Source organism: Phyllostomus discolor, chromosome 1 (genome assembly GCF_004126475.2).
Source record: "Phyllostomus discolor isolate MPI-MPIP mPhyDis1 chromosome 1, mPhyDis1.pri.v3, whole genome shotgun sequence".
NCBI lineage: Eukaryota > Metazoa > Chordata > Mammalia > Chiroptera > Phyllostomidae > Phyllostomus > Phyllostomus discolor.
This window is the reverse complement of record NC_040903.2, coordinates 101,649,718-101,668,642: the sequence shown is the minus strand read 5'-3', so window position 1 is coordinate 101,668,642 and position 18,925 is coordinate 101,649,718. Positions and strand designations below refer to the sequence as shown.

At 34.8% G+C, this 18,925-nt stretch overlaps 1 protein-coding gene across 10 annotated transcripts in view; it reads left to right on the top strand.

The window, feature by feature from the left end:
• The window catches only part of PTPN13 (protein tyrosine phosphatase non-receptor type 13), a 204,391-nt gene that overhangs the window by 101,788 nt on the left and 83,678 nt on the right, over positions 1-18,925 (top strand). For all 10 annotated transcript variants that reach the window (XM_036026875.1, XM_028505529.2, XM_036026879.1 and 7 more), the window contains 3 exons: positions 8,541-8,636; positions 8,996-9,089; positions 15,489-15,711. In XM_036026875.1, the coding sequence (XP_035882768.1) occupies positions 8,541-8,636; positions 8,996-9,089; positions 15,489-15,711 (413 nt within the window). The remainder of the gene's footprint in view (positions 1-8,540; positions 8,637-8,995; positions 9,090-15,488; positions 15,712-18,925) is intronic.

Here is an 18,925-nt window from a genome sequence, read left to right as displayed (position 1 = left end):
TATATCTCTTGAGTCTCATCCTTCAGCACTTCCCATCTTACATCTCACTCCAACACTCCGTACACATTCTGTCTGTCTATCCCCACCTCTTCCCTCCCAGTCTCCCTCCCATCATACAGGCAATTTTATATTTCCGTGCCTTTATTCATACAGCTTTACACCTCGAGACTATCGAAGTTTTCATTCATTGCCCAGTTTAGGAAGCTTTCTCTCAGCTTCCCAGTTTAGGATGATTGCTTATTGTTTTCATTGAAATTACTTGTTTTGAATAGCCTGTTTCTCCTCCTGTAGAACATCAATTATTTGGCCTAGTCTATTTCATATCTGTTCCCTTAGCATCTACATATAATAAATACTCATAACTGTTTTCCTTAAAATTCTTATTGTTGACACTATTACAGATGGCCCCCATCTTTCCCCACTTTTCCCACCTCCACCCAGCCCCTGCCTCCTACTCATAATTGTTTGTTAATTTAAACTGCATTGCATTGTGGCTATTAATATTAAATATTTAGTATATTCAGTGGTGCTACTTCAGTAAGGGATACAACAATATTCTCTGATGAATTATAGTGAGGAGAAATCTACCTCCTCCTATTTTGTCCTACTGTAAGAAAAAATCACATACTTGTCAGTCATAGACTGACGAACAAAGACAACCAGTTTCCTTTAGAACTCTCTACTGTTTGAAAGCTTTAGAGGAGGCAGTGAAGTCATAACAATGGAGGATCTTGGGGGATGCTAGAAGAGTGGTACAGCCAGCCCAGATGCAGCCATGGACCAGATTTGTGGTTATTCCATTACACAAGACCCTCATAGAGAAGAGGAACTTGGAAGCTAGTCATTCTTTTTACAATTTCTACTCTGCACAAATCTTACATCTATAAAGTGTTGGTTCACTGAGCATTTCTCCATATATTCATCATTTATATATATTCGTGATTGCATAAGTTATGTTCCTGGTTAAAATTTTTACTGATCTTGTCTAGTTCTCAAGGAATTTAGAAAATTCTATTCATGTATCTTGCAGTATGGTATAATATAAATGCAGTGGACTCCAATGAACATTTAAAAGGCACAGTGAATAGTCTCCATAGATTAATTCCTTGAAAAGAGATCATATAGAAAAACATTTCATATGTGAATACATAATGTTATTATTTTTGTTTCTCTGCTTTATTTGAAAATTAAAATATTTTATTTGTCAGGATCTATAACCATAAAATATGTAGGGTTTTAAAATTTTATAGTTCTGAGCTACAAATCCTGTTATTTTGTGCTTTTCTCTTTGAAACTCTTATCTGTAATTGGAGTCATGTATTAAAGATAAACAAATGCCAAGAAAAAAGTGGTTATATAATTCTTGATGTTGCAATTGGCTGAGTGTTACTTTTTGCATGTTACTTGTCTGAGCTTGAATATGTATCATTTGTAAATGGTGTTTTTATTTTTATTTTTTATAGTGATATAAACAATCAGGATAAACTTTAAATTACACTATGAAGTAAAGAATGTTCTAAATAGTCACCTATGGCACGATTACTCTTTTTGTGATGTTAAAAACAATCAAAATAAAAATAAATACTTTTTAGGAATAAATGAGGGTGGACGCCAAAGAAAATGGAATTATCTTCTGGAGACCAGGCCTCTTGTAGCGCAGGTTTCCCTCCCTGCTGCTAAGTAATGTTCTAGAACCTGTCTGTATCAGTGTACCAGCAGGAATTATTGTGAGAGGGTGCCGGCTTCAGTGAATATTTTCAAGACCCAGTGCATTTGGCTATTTCATGAGGGGTGACCTATGAGTGCTCCTGCCCACACCTTGCTGAGTATTCAGCAATTTTTGATCAGAAATGGCATGTACCCCATGCCCCACCCTCCCTATTCACCTGATCTCACCCCAAGCGACTACTTTTTGTTTCCTCTGATGAAAAAAACTCCTCAAAGGGAAACATTTTGCCGATGTGAAAGAGGTGAAACAAAAATGTCAGAAACACCAAAAGGCATCAAAATCAGAGTTCAAAAATTGTTCTGAGCTGTTAAAAAATGTCTCGATAGGTGTATTGTATCAAATGGATAGTGCTATGAAGGTGACTGAAGTTTAAACATGTAAAAATAAATATCCAGTTATTTAATAAATAAGTTCCTCTTTTGAGGACATCTCCCTTCGTATACAGATGTAATAAGATGTTAAAAAAGGAGACGAAGGAAAGGATGGGCATGAAATTCAGGCTCATGGTTACTGTGGGCGGGAATTGAGGCAGGGGATGGCGTCCATGTAGGTAGATGCAGTTTTGTCAAAATTCATGCATTTATGGAGGGATGAGGATTCATAAATATTACATGATGAAGAACTAAAGAATTAGTCATGTAAGTAAAAGCTGGCCTTATATTTGAAATATATTTAAAAAAAGGAAATGGTACTTTTAGATTGCAGTTTGTGCTGGCTTATATTTCTCTTAATGTGAAGATTGTACATTTGAATATTTCATCTGTAATAGTTTTATGTAAGCTCAGAATATTATGCAAATCCTTATAATCTTCCAAACATTAAAAGTGTAGTATTCATGATCACATGCCACAACTTTGTATGTTTGTAGTATGCTAAGGGGTGGTAGAAATCATGACTTAGTTTTCAAGCACTCAGGACAAAACATTCTACCCTATTGAAAAGCTGCATTTTATTGTAACTACTTAAGTGGAGTCATTATGATATTACAGCTGAAGTGAATTTTATTTAAAGAATCAGATTACAGTTAAAGAATAATAAAATGTCACTTTTTTTAAGCCGTTTTTCTAATAGTCCCTATTTTTCTCAGCACTGTTCCACAAAATGTATTTTGGAGAGAATACATTCTCAAAAATTATATGTGTGTTTTTAGTATCTATGAAAGAATTTGGAATGCCTGAATTTTTTTAAGATTTTATTTATTTATTTTTAGAGAGGGAAGGGAGGGAGAAAGAGAAACGTCAGTGTGTAGTTGCGGGGGGCCATGGCCTGCAACCCAGGCATGTGCCCTGACTGAGAATTGAATGTGCGATGCTTTGGTTCACAGCCCGCGCTCAATCCGCTGAGCTATGCCAGCCAGGGCTTATATGTGTTTTTATACATATATTTGCACACACCCAGTTTCATGCTTCTGATTTGATAATATGTGACCAGGCTGATTTTATTTGTTCTTTTGTACTTTTTACTATTTCTACACCAAGATTCTTTCCTACCACTTCATTTAACACATCTGCAATCTAAATATTCATTGGAAGTCAAGAAGGAATTTGTCTAGTGAAATGAAGACTAATTATGACCTTAAATGGACCTTAGTACACTGATTTGTACAGTGTAGGATTCATTAAAATATTTACTAGCTGAGATAAGAAATTTGCAAACCAAAATTAGATATTGAGTCTGATTTTATCCCACAAAAGGCAGATAAATTCAGTTCTACAGCTGTATTAATGAAAGCTTAAATTTATAAAGTATATGTCTGAATATTCTTAATAGAGCCATTCTACATGCTTCAAGAATTTTGGCATTCAGAAAACTTTGTAATATTATATAAATACTAAGGAGCATCTCTTTGTTTAAAAAAAATAGTCTGACACTTTCTAATTAAAATACCAGTCACTGGGTTTGGAGATGGCTATGTGAAGACTTTATTGTTCTGTATTCTTGTTGGTTCAGAGTTTTCAATAAAAAGTTTGTGTTTTTTTTTTAATCACTCAGTTAATACCACATTTCTGGGATCTGGACCAAATCTAAAGTGCTAATATTACACATTTAAATATAGGTAGAAAACATTTGTGGTGCCTGGATTCTCCAAAAAGGAAAGTTGTTAATAATGCTAGTATAGCTCATGGAAAGTTAGAGATTACCTTCTGCAGACCTGAACAGAGAAGGAAAACTCCTCTCTCTCTAGTTCGTGTCTACCCGGTGCTTTTATGCAGGTCATCTCAAAAAGTCAGTAACTATTCTTGCACAGTGGTGTGTAAGCATGATAATGTGCCGCTCTGTATACACCAATAATGCAAGGTACTCACAGTAAATGACATATAATTTTATAATAATTTCTGACATGGTTACATTTATTACTTAATTCAGAAATGGAAAGCCTATACTTACAAGGGCCAACTTTTCTTGTAAGCATGAGTAACTAGTAAATTTTGGCTGAGAATGTCAGTCTGATTATAACCTTCTTGTAAGCATAACTTGAATAGTAAATATTGCCTGGGAACTTTAATCTGGTTATATCCACCATGCCATTACTTGAAAGGAACATGGCTAACAACATTTTGGTAGATATATTTCAGAATACAGAAGCTCACGAAAAGTATTCCTATTACTTTAGTTAACAAAAACACTGACCCCTACCCCTATCTTAGGGGGGGAAATGTCGTCTTACCCCTAATAGTCCTGCTAAGGTAGCCATTCAGTTTGTGCCTCAGGAGTGCTAGTGCCCTATTTCTAGAAAGCAGTAAAGCATCATAAGGAGCTCTGTTTCTGCTGCCCCCAGATGTGGTACTGAGAACATTTACAAACCAATAGTTTATCAAAGGAAGATGACTTATTGTTACATTTTTAAGAGGAGGTAGTCAAAGTAAACTAAAAAAAAAAAAGGAAGAAAGAAAAAGAAACAAAAACCAGGCTAGCAGGACAGAGGAAATATGGACATAATATTAAAAACAACTAACTAAGCCCTGGCTGGCGTAGCTCAGTGGATTGAGCGCGGGCTGGGAACCAAAGTGTCCCAGGTTCGATTCCCAGCCAGGGTACATTCCTGGGTTGCAGGCCATAACCCCCAGCAACCGCACATTGATGTTTCTCTCTCTCTCTCTCTCTCTCTCTCTCTCTCTCTCTCTCTCTCTCTCTCTCTCTCCCTCCCTCCCTCCCTCCCTCCCTTCCCTCTCTAAAAATAAATAAATAAAATCTTTAAAAAACAAAAACAACTAACTAAAGCACCACCAAAATATGGAAATTAATATTAAAATTTTGTTACTATCTTACTGCCACTTTGCAGAAATAGTAATGAAACAGTAAATTCATTTAATATGGCACGTAAAATTAGTATTGCATGGTCTAACGTCCCAGTGACTGAAGCTTTCTACTTCAGTCAACAATAGATTTGCTGTGTCTTCCTGTTTTACGTTGTAAGGGAAAACTGTATTGCTTCCACACACCCAGGCCTCTCCTTGGCCTTGTTGGTTTTATTGCCCTGTGTGTTGCAACGCTGTCTTTGTAATTTGGTTAACTTACCTTGGTAAAATTCCTCAAAAATTTTATCATGGGAGTTCTATAAAAATAAAACAAAAAATTCTTTGGTGCCCCTTGGAAAAAATAAGCATTCTTCTTAAGTAATCTTTTAACTACATTCATTAAAATGAAATAGTATTAGATAAAATTATTGTTTGAAATCTGCAATCCTTTCAAATCACATTAGTCTTAAACCAGAAGATTTTTTTTAATTAATATTCTTTCCTTAAGATTTCTCTGTAGTACAAGGCAATCATTTTTGAAAAAACACTGGTAAATGCTTGGATTTTCAATTCTAAAATTCTTTCCATTTATTATAGTATTATCTGATATTCATGTAGTCCTGTAGGTAAATATTGTCTTCCTTTCCATCAAGTCCATGGCCAGTCATTTATCCTTCTTTTCTTCTCCTTCATTTAAAGCTTTTTCTCAGCATGATCTTCCAGTTTCTCCAGCCGTTATTTCAGTCCTTGTTCTATAAGCCTGATTCTTATGGTGCCATTTAAGTATTTAACAAATTCATTCATTCCTCTCTTTTTCTTTTAAGAATCTCTTTGCAAAATTTGTAAAACAAGGAATAATTCATTTTTGAAGTCTCTGCTCTCAAGTTTGCAAAGTAGTGAAATAGAATCCCTCACATCATACCTTGATTATCTGCTGCCATACATTCCATGTCACTCCTCAGACCAAGGGGTTTCCCTCGGTCTACATGGTCTACTTTCTCCACGGCCAAGAAAGGCCACAGAACCATTCGAATTGATTTCAATACACGTCAAACTCTGTAGCCTAATCTAAACTTTCATGGCTACATAAAAGCTTTCATGTGGTTTTTGCTGACTTACCACATTCTTTACTCTTTTCAAGCTCCTAGCCAAACAAGTTCCCAGGAAGTGATTCACTTTTTATCAATAGGAGTAAATCAACTTTCTGATATGAGTAGTATCTTGGAATCCCCTCTGTCTTTTCACTTTTTTTTTGTCCATCATTTCTTTTTCTTAAGAAGAAAATGTTCTTTTGCCTAACCAACTAACCATTCTGTGCGTGTTGGGTTTTTTCACATCTCCTGTTTTCCTCAGCAAATTTTTTCATCTGTTTTCCTCTCTATCCTTTACAACATCGATCTGCCCCAATCTACAGGTTTATTAACCACGGCCTAAAATCATACTCAGACATTTCACTCTGCCAAGAAGACCCTGATTAATCATTGTCTTTAAAAAATTTCTTTCCCTTTTTCAAACCCCTAAACTAATTGAAAGAATAGTGTATACTCACTTTCTGAATTCCTTACCAGCTGGTCCTTCTTTAACCCTTACGATTTGACCTCTGACTTGTCTGTGCAATGGAAATAGTACTCTCTTTTAAAGTTCATCAGCAATATTTGTATAACACTTATATTCATCTATTCATTCACCCTTCCATTCATATTCACTCATGAAGTATTTGTGCTTGCTAACAGATACTTGATAGATACTAGAAGTACACCTGAAAAAGACATAATCCTTTTTGTCAGAGAGTTTATAATTTAGTTAGAGGAAACTAACAAGTAGAGAATTACTAGACAGTGGAGGAGTTGCAACTAGTTATGTGTAAAGCAATATGAAAATATAGAAAGCATGGCCCAACTCAACCTGTAGGTGATCATGAAAGCTTTTGTGTTGAAGTTAAGGCTTCTCTTAAAGCAAGGGTGTCCAGTTCGTAGGCTGCATGCAGCCCAGGATGGTTATGAATGCAGCCCATCACATAATCGTAAATTTATTTGAAATATTACTTAGTTTTATTACTGTTTTATTACTTAGATTTGTGCATTTTCTATATTAATGACCACAAGTGGTACCTGCTTGCTGATTTTAAAAGATTATCAAAAGGGCCACTGCATAATTAGGATTATTATGTGAGAACTTTTTTGCTTATCTGTGGTGATGAATATCGCAAAAATTATGCACGGATCTTTGTTTTGCTCATCAGTTTTCATTAGTGTTTGTGTATTTAATGTGTGGTCCAAGACAACTCTTCTTCCAGTATGGCTCTTGCCAAAAGTCTGGACACCCTTGTTTTAAAGGAAAAAGAACAAATATCTAGGTTAAAAAAGGGTGGGGGGTGTGAGTGACAGAATTTCTAGCAGAGAGCCTCTTTCAGGAAGAATCTGAAAGTTTGTATGCTTTTGGTTATATATTCGCAGATTTGGAACATGAGTGCATTATTTGTCTGGGGAAGTAGATGGTGATTAGGCCATTGGAACAAGGGCTTTGCCTGTGTTGAGTTTTTCAAGTTCTGTTTAAATGTTTGTGTATATGTATGTTTTGAGGAGTAAGAAGAAAGAGGTACAGACTTTTAATCTGTTTCTAACAAGTGAACCTGTGACTTAATAGTATCTATAAATGTAGTTGAAGATCAGGTTATATATAAAGCTTCAAATATCAAGCTAAGAAGTTTTTAATTGTATCTTAAAGACTGTAGTTTGAAGAAGGTTAAGAAATATAGCAATATGCTCAGATTTGTTTTTCTTAAAAGTTCAATTTCTATAATGTGAGTTATAATATGATATGAGAAAGACTACAGGAAGAGGAATCTAGGACACACTCAGGAGTCCAGACATGAAATAAACAGTCATGTGTGATAGCTGTGTTGAGTATGAAGAAGAGGGGCAAGTCAGAAACATTTTGAAGGTAGCATTTAGCCTTTAGTGGGGTCCTGCCCTCTCATACAGCACACACTGCACAACCCTACTCTGTCTCCCTCACTCCTAATGCCTACTCATCTTATCTGGGTGAAACTAAACATCCTATCTGAGTGAAGAATTTTGTACTTCTTCATTTAAAATTATTTGAGTTTGATACTGTGTCTTTGGATTTTCTATCCCTTATATCAATCACCTCAGAGAATTACACATAGTAGGCATTCAAAACTAGTTGTTCAGGTGATTTTTATATAACACCCACTCTGTTCTAAAAGCTTTTCATATATTCACTTAATGCTCACAACTACCCTACCAGGTGTGGGCTATTATTTACCCTCTTTTCAGCTGAAGATGAGGCGCAGGAACACTAAGTTACCCGCCTGAGGTCGTGCTCCTGGCAGTTAGTGGAGTGAGATTCAAACCCATGCACCCAGGCTCTTCCCCAGGATGCCGGACTGCCTCAAAATTGGAATCACACTGTTTGAATACCATCCAGTGATCTGTAAATTTAAAACATTATTTAAAATGTTCTAGTCTCACAGGTGTAAATCTTAACTTGATTTGCATGGAACAGCTAATGAGTTTGCTTTCTAATGTCGTTTGTTTTAATCTTTTTAGAACCAATTCGGAGATACAAAACTTACCACAGTGATATCTTTAGTACCTCCAGTGAAAGTCCATCTATTATTTCCTCTGAATCAGATTTTAGACAAGGTAAGAGGCATCTCAAACACAAAATGTTTTTAAGAAACCATGATTGTTCTTCAGATGTTGAGATATGAGGTGGCAAAAGAATAATTCTATATAAAATTTAAGAATTGTGAAAAGCTACCAGTTACTCATTTTAACATTTAGAAACTTAATAGTAGTTTCATCAAACAACAATGTAATCATTTTCATAATATAGAAAATAATTCATTGTCTTTAAAAATAACAGACTTACATCTATAGTATAATGCCATTGTCATTAATTTTATTATATGAATATGACTTGAACATGAAATGCTTGAGTTTCAAATAAGATTATTTCATATTATCATCTGTGCTATTATTCCTTTTTCATTTACAATTAGTGAGAAAAAGTGAAGCTACGAAGAGGTTTGAATCCAACAGTGGTCTCCCAGGAGTAGATGAAACTCCAATTCAAGGCCAGTCACACAGACCAAGGTATGTGACATTGGAAAGGTAATAATATATTTCCAATGATGGGATTTATTTAAAAATTTGAATCAAGTAGAATTTTTTAAAAATTATCCTCTTTTCTCTATTTTCTCCAGTTTCCTTTTCCTTTTCTTATGCTTTAAGTTCTCAGAAATGTATTCATTTATGTGAACAACATCATAGTAGTTTGAGTTTGAGTTATTGGAATCTTTTAAAAGTGGAGCTGGCTCTGATTATTTATAATCTGTGCTTAATTTTTGAAATGTCAATATAAATATAAACTCATTAACAGGAAATTCTGAAGGCATGGCATTTGTAAGAAGATAGGTCAGTACCTCTTTTGAAAGGTTGAACAGGTTCAACAAGCAGGATTTCACTGAGTATTACTTGTTGAACGAATAATGAATAGGTTACTATTAAGTAATCTATTATGTAAAAAGTTAATTATTCACTACATTTTTCCTGGTTTAAAATAAGTTATTTTATATTTTTTAAAAGCCCAATTTCAGCTGTTTAAGAGTTCATTCTCATACTGAAATGCTCAGCTTTCTTCTGTCGTATAAGGTATTATTCTTGCTCCATACTCAGGATGGTGGTATTATAGCTGTGTGTAGATTTTCTTTATTTAATCTGAAAAGTGTCAGACAGAGCAGCAGTGAATATATTGATATGTATTCTTTTTCTATGTGCACAGGCCCCATACATGAAAAAAAGCATGTTGTTAATGTTAAGCATTAATTTGAAATTTGTAATATGATTATTAGAAAACCAGAGTTTGCTACAGAATTTACTTCCAAACTGTGAGAATCCTTTTAAATTCATCATCTCAGTTTGTTTAATTCAAGTGCCACCTTATTCAGAAGAATCATTTGGAAATTAACAAAAACTTGCTGCTTAGCTAATTAATTCTGGCAGACACTGTTTCATTACTGTGAACTATTAATAAACTAGGTAATCTAACTATGTGATTAAAGGTTTAGACTCCCAGTAATTAAATCAGTACATTGCACTAAAATTATCTTTAACGTCCCAGTTTTTATTAAATCCATGTGATTTTATCTTCTCTCTTATACCTTTTAAAATAGTCCATGGTATTTTAGTTTACTTGGGGAAAGCTCTAATAAGTTTTCATTTACCTAAAGTGATGTGATATATGCATAATAGCATTTTATGTTACTGTAACCCCATATGGTAATAGTAACTGTGATGGCTCCATTTTGCTAATTTTGAACGAAGATGTAAGAGACAAAGATCTGTGCTTGATATTACGTGGTTTTCTTAAAGAAGCAAAAGTGTTGGGTGGGTATGAATACTAGCATGAAGCAAATATGGAATTGCAATAAGTTCTGTGCTGAATTAAGGAAGTCCCTCTTCTCTATATATGTGATTTGGAGAAAACTTATAAACAGTTAATATAATGCCTCTTTAGCTTGATCAGAAGTAGGAATAGAAAAAAACAACTCAAGAACTATTGAAAGTGTGTATTTAAAATTGATTGATTTTATAGTCAGTTTATTAGTCATATAAAAACATATTCCTCCAAATAAATCATTTTGTGTGTCTTATTTCAATTTTATTGATAAGTACATCAAAAGTATCAAGATTATGAGAACATCTTAGTTATGCTATTGTCAGGTTTTAATAGGAAGCATTCACATGAAGGCCATCTTAACTCAGCAAATCATGTTTTAGTGATAAATTATTGGTTTGGACAAAAAGTCCATTACATTTGTTCCAATCTATGTCTCTAATAGTGTTTAGTTGTCTTTAACTTCATTTGAAACAATTTTGTTAGATTGTATTGTGACAGCTATCATATCAGCGTGCAATGGAAAAAAACATCAAAATCGGTGAATTTTTGTGCAGCCTTTTTAATATTGAAGATGGAAGAAGGCACAATATTTTCAGTGTATTATGCTTTATTATTTCAAGAAATATAGAAAGGCAACTGAAACTCAGAAGATTTGTGTAATGTATGGAGAAGAGGCTTTGACTGATCAAACGTGTCAAAAGTAGTTTGCAAAGTTTCTTGGTACTATTAACATTTTGGCCAAATAATTCTTTGCTGTGGGGGCTGTCTTATGCATTGGAATATGTTTAGCAGCACCCCTGGCCTCTACCCACTGGAAGCCAATAGCAGGAGATAGCCAACATACTCAAAATATCCAAATCAATAAAGTTACTGGTGAAAATGAAAAATGTGTCTTTTATTTTATGGAAAAAACCATACAGACATTTTGGCCAACCCAATATCTTTTATTTCACACTTTAAGAGGGAAAAAAACCAATATGGTATTCATAATATCTGTCTTAGATAAAAGGTATAGGTGAAAGAAAAATATTTCAAGAAGTAGGTAGATTTTAGGTCTGTGTATATGTTATATTTAATATAAGATGCTAAACTCTACTTTTGGATTGGGACTACCCATTTCTTTTCTTTTGCCCACAGAAAAACACATTAACTAAAATAGTCCTTATTCAAGTGCAGAATTTTTTTTGAATGTGTACAAAAGCTTCTGATAATATCCTTAACATGCTGGTACATATCAGGACATCTTGTTTTCTTCTTTAGGTCATATATTTGTGGGATCTATAAATAGTGCTGTATTTAAATATTTGCATGGTTCTTTATAAAAATTTCCATTCCCTTCAGCTAGAATAAAATGGAAAAACAGGTCCTGGCAGCACTATTGATTTGTAAAACAGAGGGTGGGGGAAATGAACAGGAAATTATGAGTCAGATACCACAGAATGAGTAGTTTTTGAATTCTGAGCTATCAAAAGTGTCTTTCAGTGATCAGAAAGGATATTCAAAGCTGTCTGCCAAAGAACATCACTGAGTTTTTTTCTGTTAACTTTTGAAGTACAGTTTATACATAATTCAATTCCCACTGCTTCTGAGCCTATCTGCTTGATGAGGTAAACAATTTTTTTTGTGACTCAAAACAACCTATTTATTCATCCCTAAGTGATTCAGATTTTCTGAGCTTTTTGTTTTGTGTGTCACTCAAAGCAACCTATTTATTTATCCCTAAGTGATTCAGATTTTCTGAGCTTTTTGTTTTGTGTGTCACTCAAACTTTTCAGTCACTCAACCAAATACTGTGTTGGGGGAGATAAAATGATAACCAGTCCTTTGCTACCTGTTTGTAGCTCTGGTATAAATTTTTTTCATGTTTTCTTGCTTTCCTTTTTTACCTTTATTATATATTTTTGGTATAAAATCATTTGAAGAATGATAACATATTTGATGAAAAATAACAGGTGTGAATTAAAACATATAGATTCAAATAGTTTTCATTATCCTTGACTCCCATTAAATGAGATTAATGAGCAATAAAATTATATTCAATCATTTGCTTAATAAATGATTATTAAACACCTGCCATGTACTGGGCACTTATAGATAGAGCCATGAACAAGACAAAAAACAAAGTGTCTCCCAAGGATCCTTCTAGGGCTGAGACAACCAATAAACCATTGAAAAACAAGTAAGTAAAACGCCATTAGATAGTGTTGCTTCTTTGAAGAGAACTAAAGCAGGCTAAACAGATAGGAAGTCAGGGGTATGATGTCCAGGCCCTGTTTTATTCCAGCAGAGTGATCAGAGGAAGTATCTTCCAAGAGGTGATGTTTGAACAGAAAACTCTTTGAAGTAAGGGAGTGAACCATGCAGACATCAGGAGCCAAGGGGGTTCCTGACAAAAGGACTGAAAGAGCAGAGTCCCTGAGGTGTGGGTGTGTTGCAAGTTAGAGGAATAGCAAGAAGGGCAGTGTGCCTGCCACAGAAAGTGAAAGGCAGAATGGATGGTAACCAGGACTCATATCTGTCAGACCTCAGAAACTGAAGTGTGAGCACTTTGGATGTTATTGTAGTGTAATAGTTGAAAGCAGAGAGAGCTAGGGTCTAATTCACATTTTAATGGCATTAGTAGGTCTGTTCTGTGAAAAACAGATTTACTGGAGTAAAAGACCATTTAGGAGGCGATCACAGCACTTGGTGTGAGATGGCTACTATACAGGTTGTTAGGATTGAGAAGAGTCAGATAAGGATATCTTTAAAGTTGTGCCTTCAGGATTTGCTGCTCTATTAGGATGTGGAATTTGCAAGAAAGAGGAATCAAGAATGACTCCAAGTTGTATGCTAAGCAACCAGAGAATGATTGAGAGAAGGGCTGGATGTAGGGGGAGAAAGTATCAAGAATTTGATTTTAGACGTATTAGGCTAAAGATACATGTTAACATCCAGGTTGAACACTCACCTAGACAAGTGAATAGTGCTAGAAATCGGGGAGAGACTGGAGTTTTAGGAACATATAAGGTGAGTCAGGCCATGTGACTACATGAGATACAGGTATGAGGTATAAAAAAAGACTAGAAAAATCTGGAGGTCTGAGCATTATTGTAGTCTAGCATTAAGAGATTGAAAATGAAATTAGAGCCAGCAAAAGACATGAAGAAAGAGGGGCCAGTGAAGCAAAAGGAAAAGACAGAGTATGGTGTCCAAAAGTCAGTGTTTCAAGAAGAGGAAGGATTGAACAACTATGTCATATGATGCATAGAGACCAAGTAAAATAAAAGTTGATAATTATCCTTTGGCCTTGATAATGTAAAAGTCAGTTATTTTGTGACCAGTTTTAGTCCAATAATAGGAACTAAAATTATTGATGAGTCTGAGAGGGTAGAAGATGAGGCAGAGATAAAATTTAAATGACAATTTTGAAGAGGTTTACTCTAAGCAACAGCAGGAAAATGGGATAGAGTCTAAAACAGGATGTTATTCTGAGTAGGAAGTAGTACAGCATGTTTTTATGCTAATGGGAATAACCTAGTGTACCAGACTATTGATGCATGTGAGAGGATAATTTCAGGAGCAGAGTCTTTGAGTAGGGGAAGGGGTAGAATCCCATGCACAGTACAGGTTTCAGGCCTACATACTGTAAGTGTAGAGAACAGCCATCCATTGTAAAAGAAGGCAGAACATATGGATGTGGATTTAGGAAGTTTGATGGTATAAGGATGAGGAAGTTATTTACCGATTGCTTCCTTTTTCAGCAAGAAAACTGAGGAAAAGCCATTAGTTGAGAGAGGAAGAAGGAGATAGTATTGGAGCTTTGAAAGGAAAAAAAGAAAAGAAAAAGAAGACAATATAACATAGTTCTCCATAAGAAAATAAGTCACCAGGCAGTGCTGAGAGCTGAGTGAAATCAGTCAGCATGGTTCTGCAGTTTTACCAGAGTTCAGGTTTATGCAAAAGTGTGATTTTAATGCTGGGCCTTAGATTTCAAGTAATGCAAGGGCAAGAGAGGGGTAAGAGCCAGAAAGAAAGTGGTGGAAACAATGGATTAAAATTCTTGATAAAGTCAGTGAATTATTTGAAGAAGACTATTACAGGAAGTGAACTAGAAAAAATAAGGAGATTATATAGAGAAAGTATTGGAGGATAGAAATAGGAAATTTTAGAGGTGGTGTGGTTATTGTTAATACCCAGCACGACCATGGGAGTAGGTTGATGGCTGCGGTGGAGGAGGCCAGAATGTTGGAAGACTCCTCAGTCTATGTATGCAACACGATGAACGATGACAGAAGTAGAAGTGAAGAACAAGATTTAAATCATTAATGAGTAAGTGAGGAGTCAACCAATAGGACACTAAAGGGCTAGAGCAAAGTAGAGCAGTGGGTGGTATGATTCATAGCATGTACTTTGGAGAAGATGGGGCTATTGGAGGAGGGTTAACAATCGCAGAAGCTGAAATACCATGTTTTGCGGTGTATGATATTGACCTTTTTGCCCAAATTTTTGAGGGAAAAATAAGGATGCACATTACACATGGGTAGTACATGAAACACCTTGTATCTGTTCTTGTGTTTTCTAATTATTTGTTACATAAAATTTCTTGTACCATAATATGTTCAAAAATAAATGCTAAAATCCCTTTAAAATACAAAAACCAAATATCTAAACATAAATAAAAATTTGAATTAAAAAATTAAAATGAAAGATTTTTTTCCTGAAAGTTTGGGCCAGAAACATGGGTACACGTTACACATGGCAAACTATGGTAAGCATTAAGGGGAATCTCAAATCCATCTTCAGGCCCAGTAGTTCAGGACCATAGGAATAAAGCATCCCCAGTCTGAGAGAACTGCAGGGGAAGCAGTTTTCATAGGATACTGAATGTTCAGAGAAGAGGTGGAGGAAATAGGTCTACCCACTGAAAATGGGACAGCATATTATATCACTGATTAAAAGTAGAACTGAAATGTTACTGCGGGCGTTCTTCTGAGATGACAAAAATAAAATTTGTTAAATTCTTGATTCCTTACTAAACATGGATTTTTCTTCTTGATTAGACTTGAAATAATTGTTTTCTTCCCAACCCTATTTTTCTCTCTTCTCTATAGCAGGCAGTATGAAACACCCCTTGAAGGCAACTTAATTAATCAAGAGATGATGTTAAAACGGCAAGAAGAAGAAATGGTGCAGCTGCAGGCTAGAATGGCCCTTAGACAGTCTCGGTTGAGCCTGTATCCAGGAGACACAATCAAAGCTTCTATGCTTGATATCACCAGGGATCCTTTAAGAGAAATGGCCCTAGAAACAGCCATGACTCAAAGGAAACTGAGAGTGAGTTGATTCTCAGGTTACTGCATCTGAATTTGGTTTCACAGGGAAATGTTTTGCAAAGAACTTTAAAATATTCTATAGGTATCCTGAATTTGCCTGTACATGAAATTGAAATCACATGTTAGTTTTATAGGTTAAATAGCTTGTTGGTTGATATTAAAATAAATATTTAGCTCTTTTTATTATTTCATTTTTAAAATAACATTAGGTGAGTTTAGAGTAACTTAACTGTATATTTTAAAAGTATTTGTGTGACCCTTAAAGTCAGCTGTCTTTATTCGGTTTTGTGGAGATTATTTGTTAATAATAACAAACCAGGAAGGTCAGAGATAGATGTTCAAGGCTGGTTCAGAAGCTCAAGAATATTATCAAGGACATTCCATCTTTCTGCTATATCATTCTCATAATTATGACAGTAATTCACTTTATAGTCATAAGTCACTTTTAGTCATATAGTCACATATAGTCATATAGTCACTTTTATGACTATAAAGTTAATTGGCTCCAAGCATTATATCCTCACCTTGCAATACCTAAACACAAGGAAAAAACCAATGTACATCTTATATCTTACATTAAATTTGGGGGATTTTTTAATGTGATTAGTTGGTTTATTTTTGCTTTAAACATAAGCTCAAAATGAGCAGACTTTTTCATGTAAAATATCTTCAACATTTTATGACTTCTATAATATTATTGTTAAGGGCAGTAAAGTACTCCATTCAGTGAATTTACCATGTACCATAGTTTCTTTAATAAGTTTCCAATTGTTGGACATTTAAAATTTTTCTGATTTGTTGCTGTTGTTTTTGTTGCTGTTGTAAGCAATGTTCTGATGATCACCTCCATAGCAAATACCTTAGATACCTTCCTTGAAGTAGAACAGCCAAGTCAAAGGCAAACACCTTTTAAGACATTTGACACATATTGTCAAATTGCTCTCCAAAAAGTTTGTACCAATTTATGCTTTTATGATCATGCCAGTTTCACTATATTTTACCTACTCTAGATATTATTATTCTTTTTTTTATTGCCACCAATTTGGTAGATGAGGCAGTCTCATTAGTATTGCTCCTTTACAAGTAGTTCTTTTTTTTTAAGATTTTATTTATTTATTTTTAGAGAGGGAACGGAGGGAGAAAGAGAGAGAGAAACATCAATGTGTGGTTGCTGGGGGTTATGGCCTGCAACCCAGGCATGTACCCTGGCTGGGAATCGAACCTGCAACACTTAGGTTTACAGCCCGTGCTCAATCCACTGAGCTACACCAGCCAGGGCTACAAGTAGTTCTTAAAAAGCAAAATAAATACTAGTAAAAGTGATAAAATCAGAATGATTTTTTTTCTATTTTGTTTTGCGCTAAGAAATTATATTACTCTATTCTATATGATTTTTTATTGCTTATTTCAAAGAATTATCTGAAAAACATATTTGTATGCCCTGATGCTGGTAAAATTCAAATTTCCCTCATTGTTTTCTAAGCAGGAGAGAGTATTGGATGATGAAAATTGCTTCAAAGTATAAATTACATTACTTGGATTCTATTGTTAATAATGCTAGTTTATGACTGTGTAAACTTATAAATATGTTTGTGCCTCAATTGCGCTAATTTTAAAATGTGGAATTGGATTGTAATTTATAAGACACTGTCCAGTTTTTAAGTTACTATGGTCTAATAAAAATGTAACTGAATTTGTATTAAGCTGATAGAAAGATACTCAATAAGGCTTCATCAATCTATTATTAATTGTCAAAATTAAGCAATAGGCAGGATATCACACTAAATAACATGGGCTTCCAATAATTAAAGGCACACAGGAAGCACAAATACACATTGTTTTCCTAAATCATAGAATTAATATGGAACTTTGCCTCATGAGAGATTCATAATGGTAGTTTTTACCTTTATTGTATGGCAGTTGCTACCTGTTCTCTCTCTAAAAACCTGTGCTTTCTTACAGGCAGCCAGTGTCTGGCTATTTCAAAAACACATTATCAGAGACATGCTTTATGTCTCAAATTTACTAGAGAATTTGAATCATTGGTCATTTAAAAGGTCACACAGTGGTGTTTTTTGTTGTTGTTGTCATTATCTTCTGAAAAGAGCAGGAAGGGTGTGTTTGGGGAGCTGCAGAGGAGTGCTGTATTTGGAGGAACAATTTCATAACTGAATTAATGTTCTTTCCCAAAACATAAATTTTTAAAATCTTTTTCTATGTTACTCTTGGTGCAGACACATTTTAACTTGTTCATACCCTGTTGCTTTAGTTGATGTAAATTCAATTCTAGGTTTCCCATGTCAGACCATTCTCATTTTTTCTACTCTATCTCTATTCTTTTTTGTTGATTATTAACAAACCCATAATGTTAAACTTTTACTTAAATCATATTTTTGGGTAAACTTTTACTTTAAATGGTTTCACATGTTCCACACTCGGTTAATTGGCTAGAATTCCTACACCGAGTAGCCAAATGAACTGTATAGCCAAATGCAAAAAAAACAAACTAATAAAAATAAAACTTCAGTAACCTCCATTAGTTCAAACCCGCACACCAGCTGCCTTTGGCCTCAAGATCAGCTTTGCATTCCTTCTAGTTTTGCCCATTTGGACATAATTTTTCAACTTATTCTGATCCTGCTCCCACCTGGATTCTATCTTATTTTAAGTTGTCTCCTCAACCAGTTCTTCCTTCTTTGCAGAAATCCCTGGATATACAGGGGGTCAAGGGAAAGAGTAGATTGAGAAGCAGTAAGTGCAGGGTGTAGACTCCACTTTCTCCCACTCTCGAGTCCCCCCAGCTCCTGAGATGCTGTTTTTCTTACTTGAGGCAACAGTGGGGGCCAGAGACTGTCATACTTACACCATCCCTGGTCGTCACTGTTTAGAATAAAAGAACACAGTGTTGCTGCGTTCCAAGAACATGATTACAGATGAATTTATATGTTTTGTTTTTTAATTATGATTTGATTTGTTTTAGGATAAGTTGAATATCACGCTTCTAAAACAGTGAGATTCTGTTCAGTCACTTCACACATTAGCAATATTAAACCACATTATTCACGAGCTTGATAGCAGCCTATATTCCCTCAGCAATTAAGACTACTCTTGTTTTGAGAGTCTGAGTCTATCTGGAGTCCAGAAAATAAAAAACTTGTAAAACAGTATAAAATGCGGCTTTACATTTGACATCACTGGGAGAAAACACAGCCATT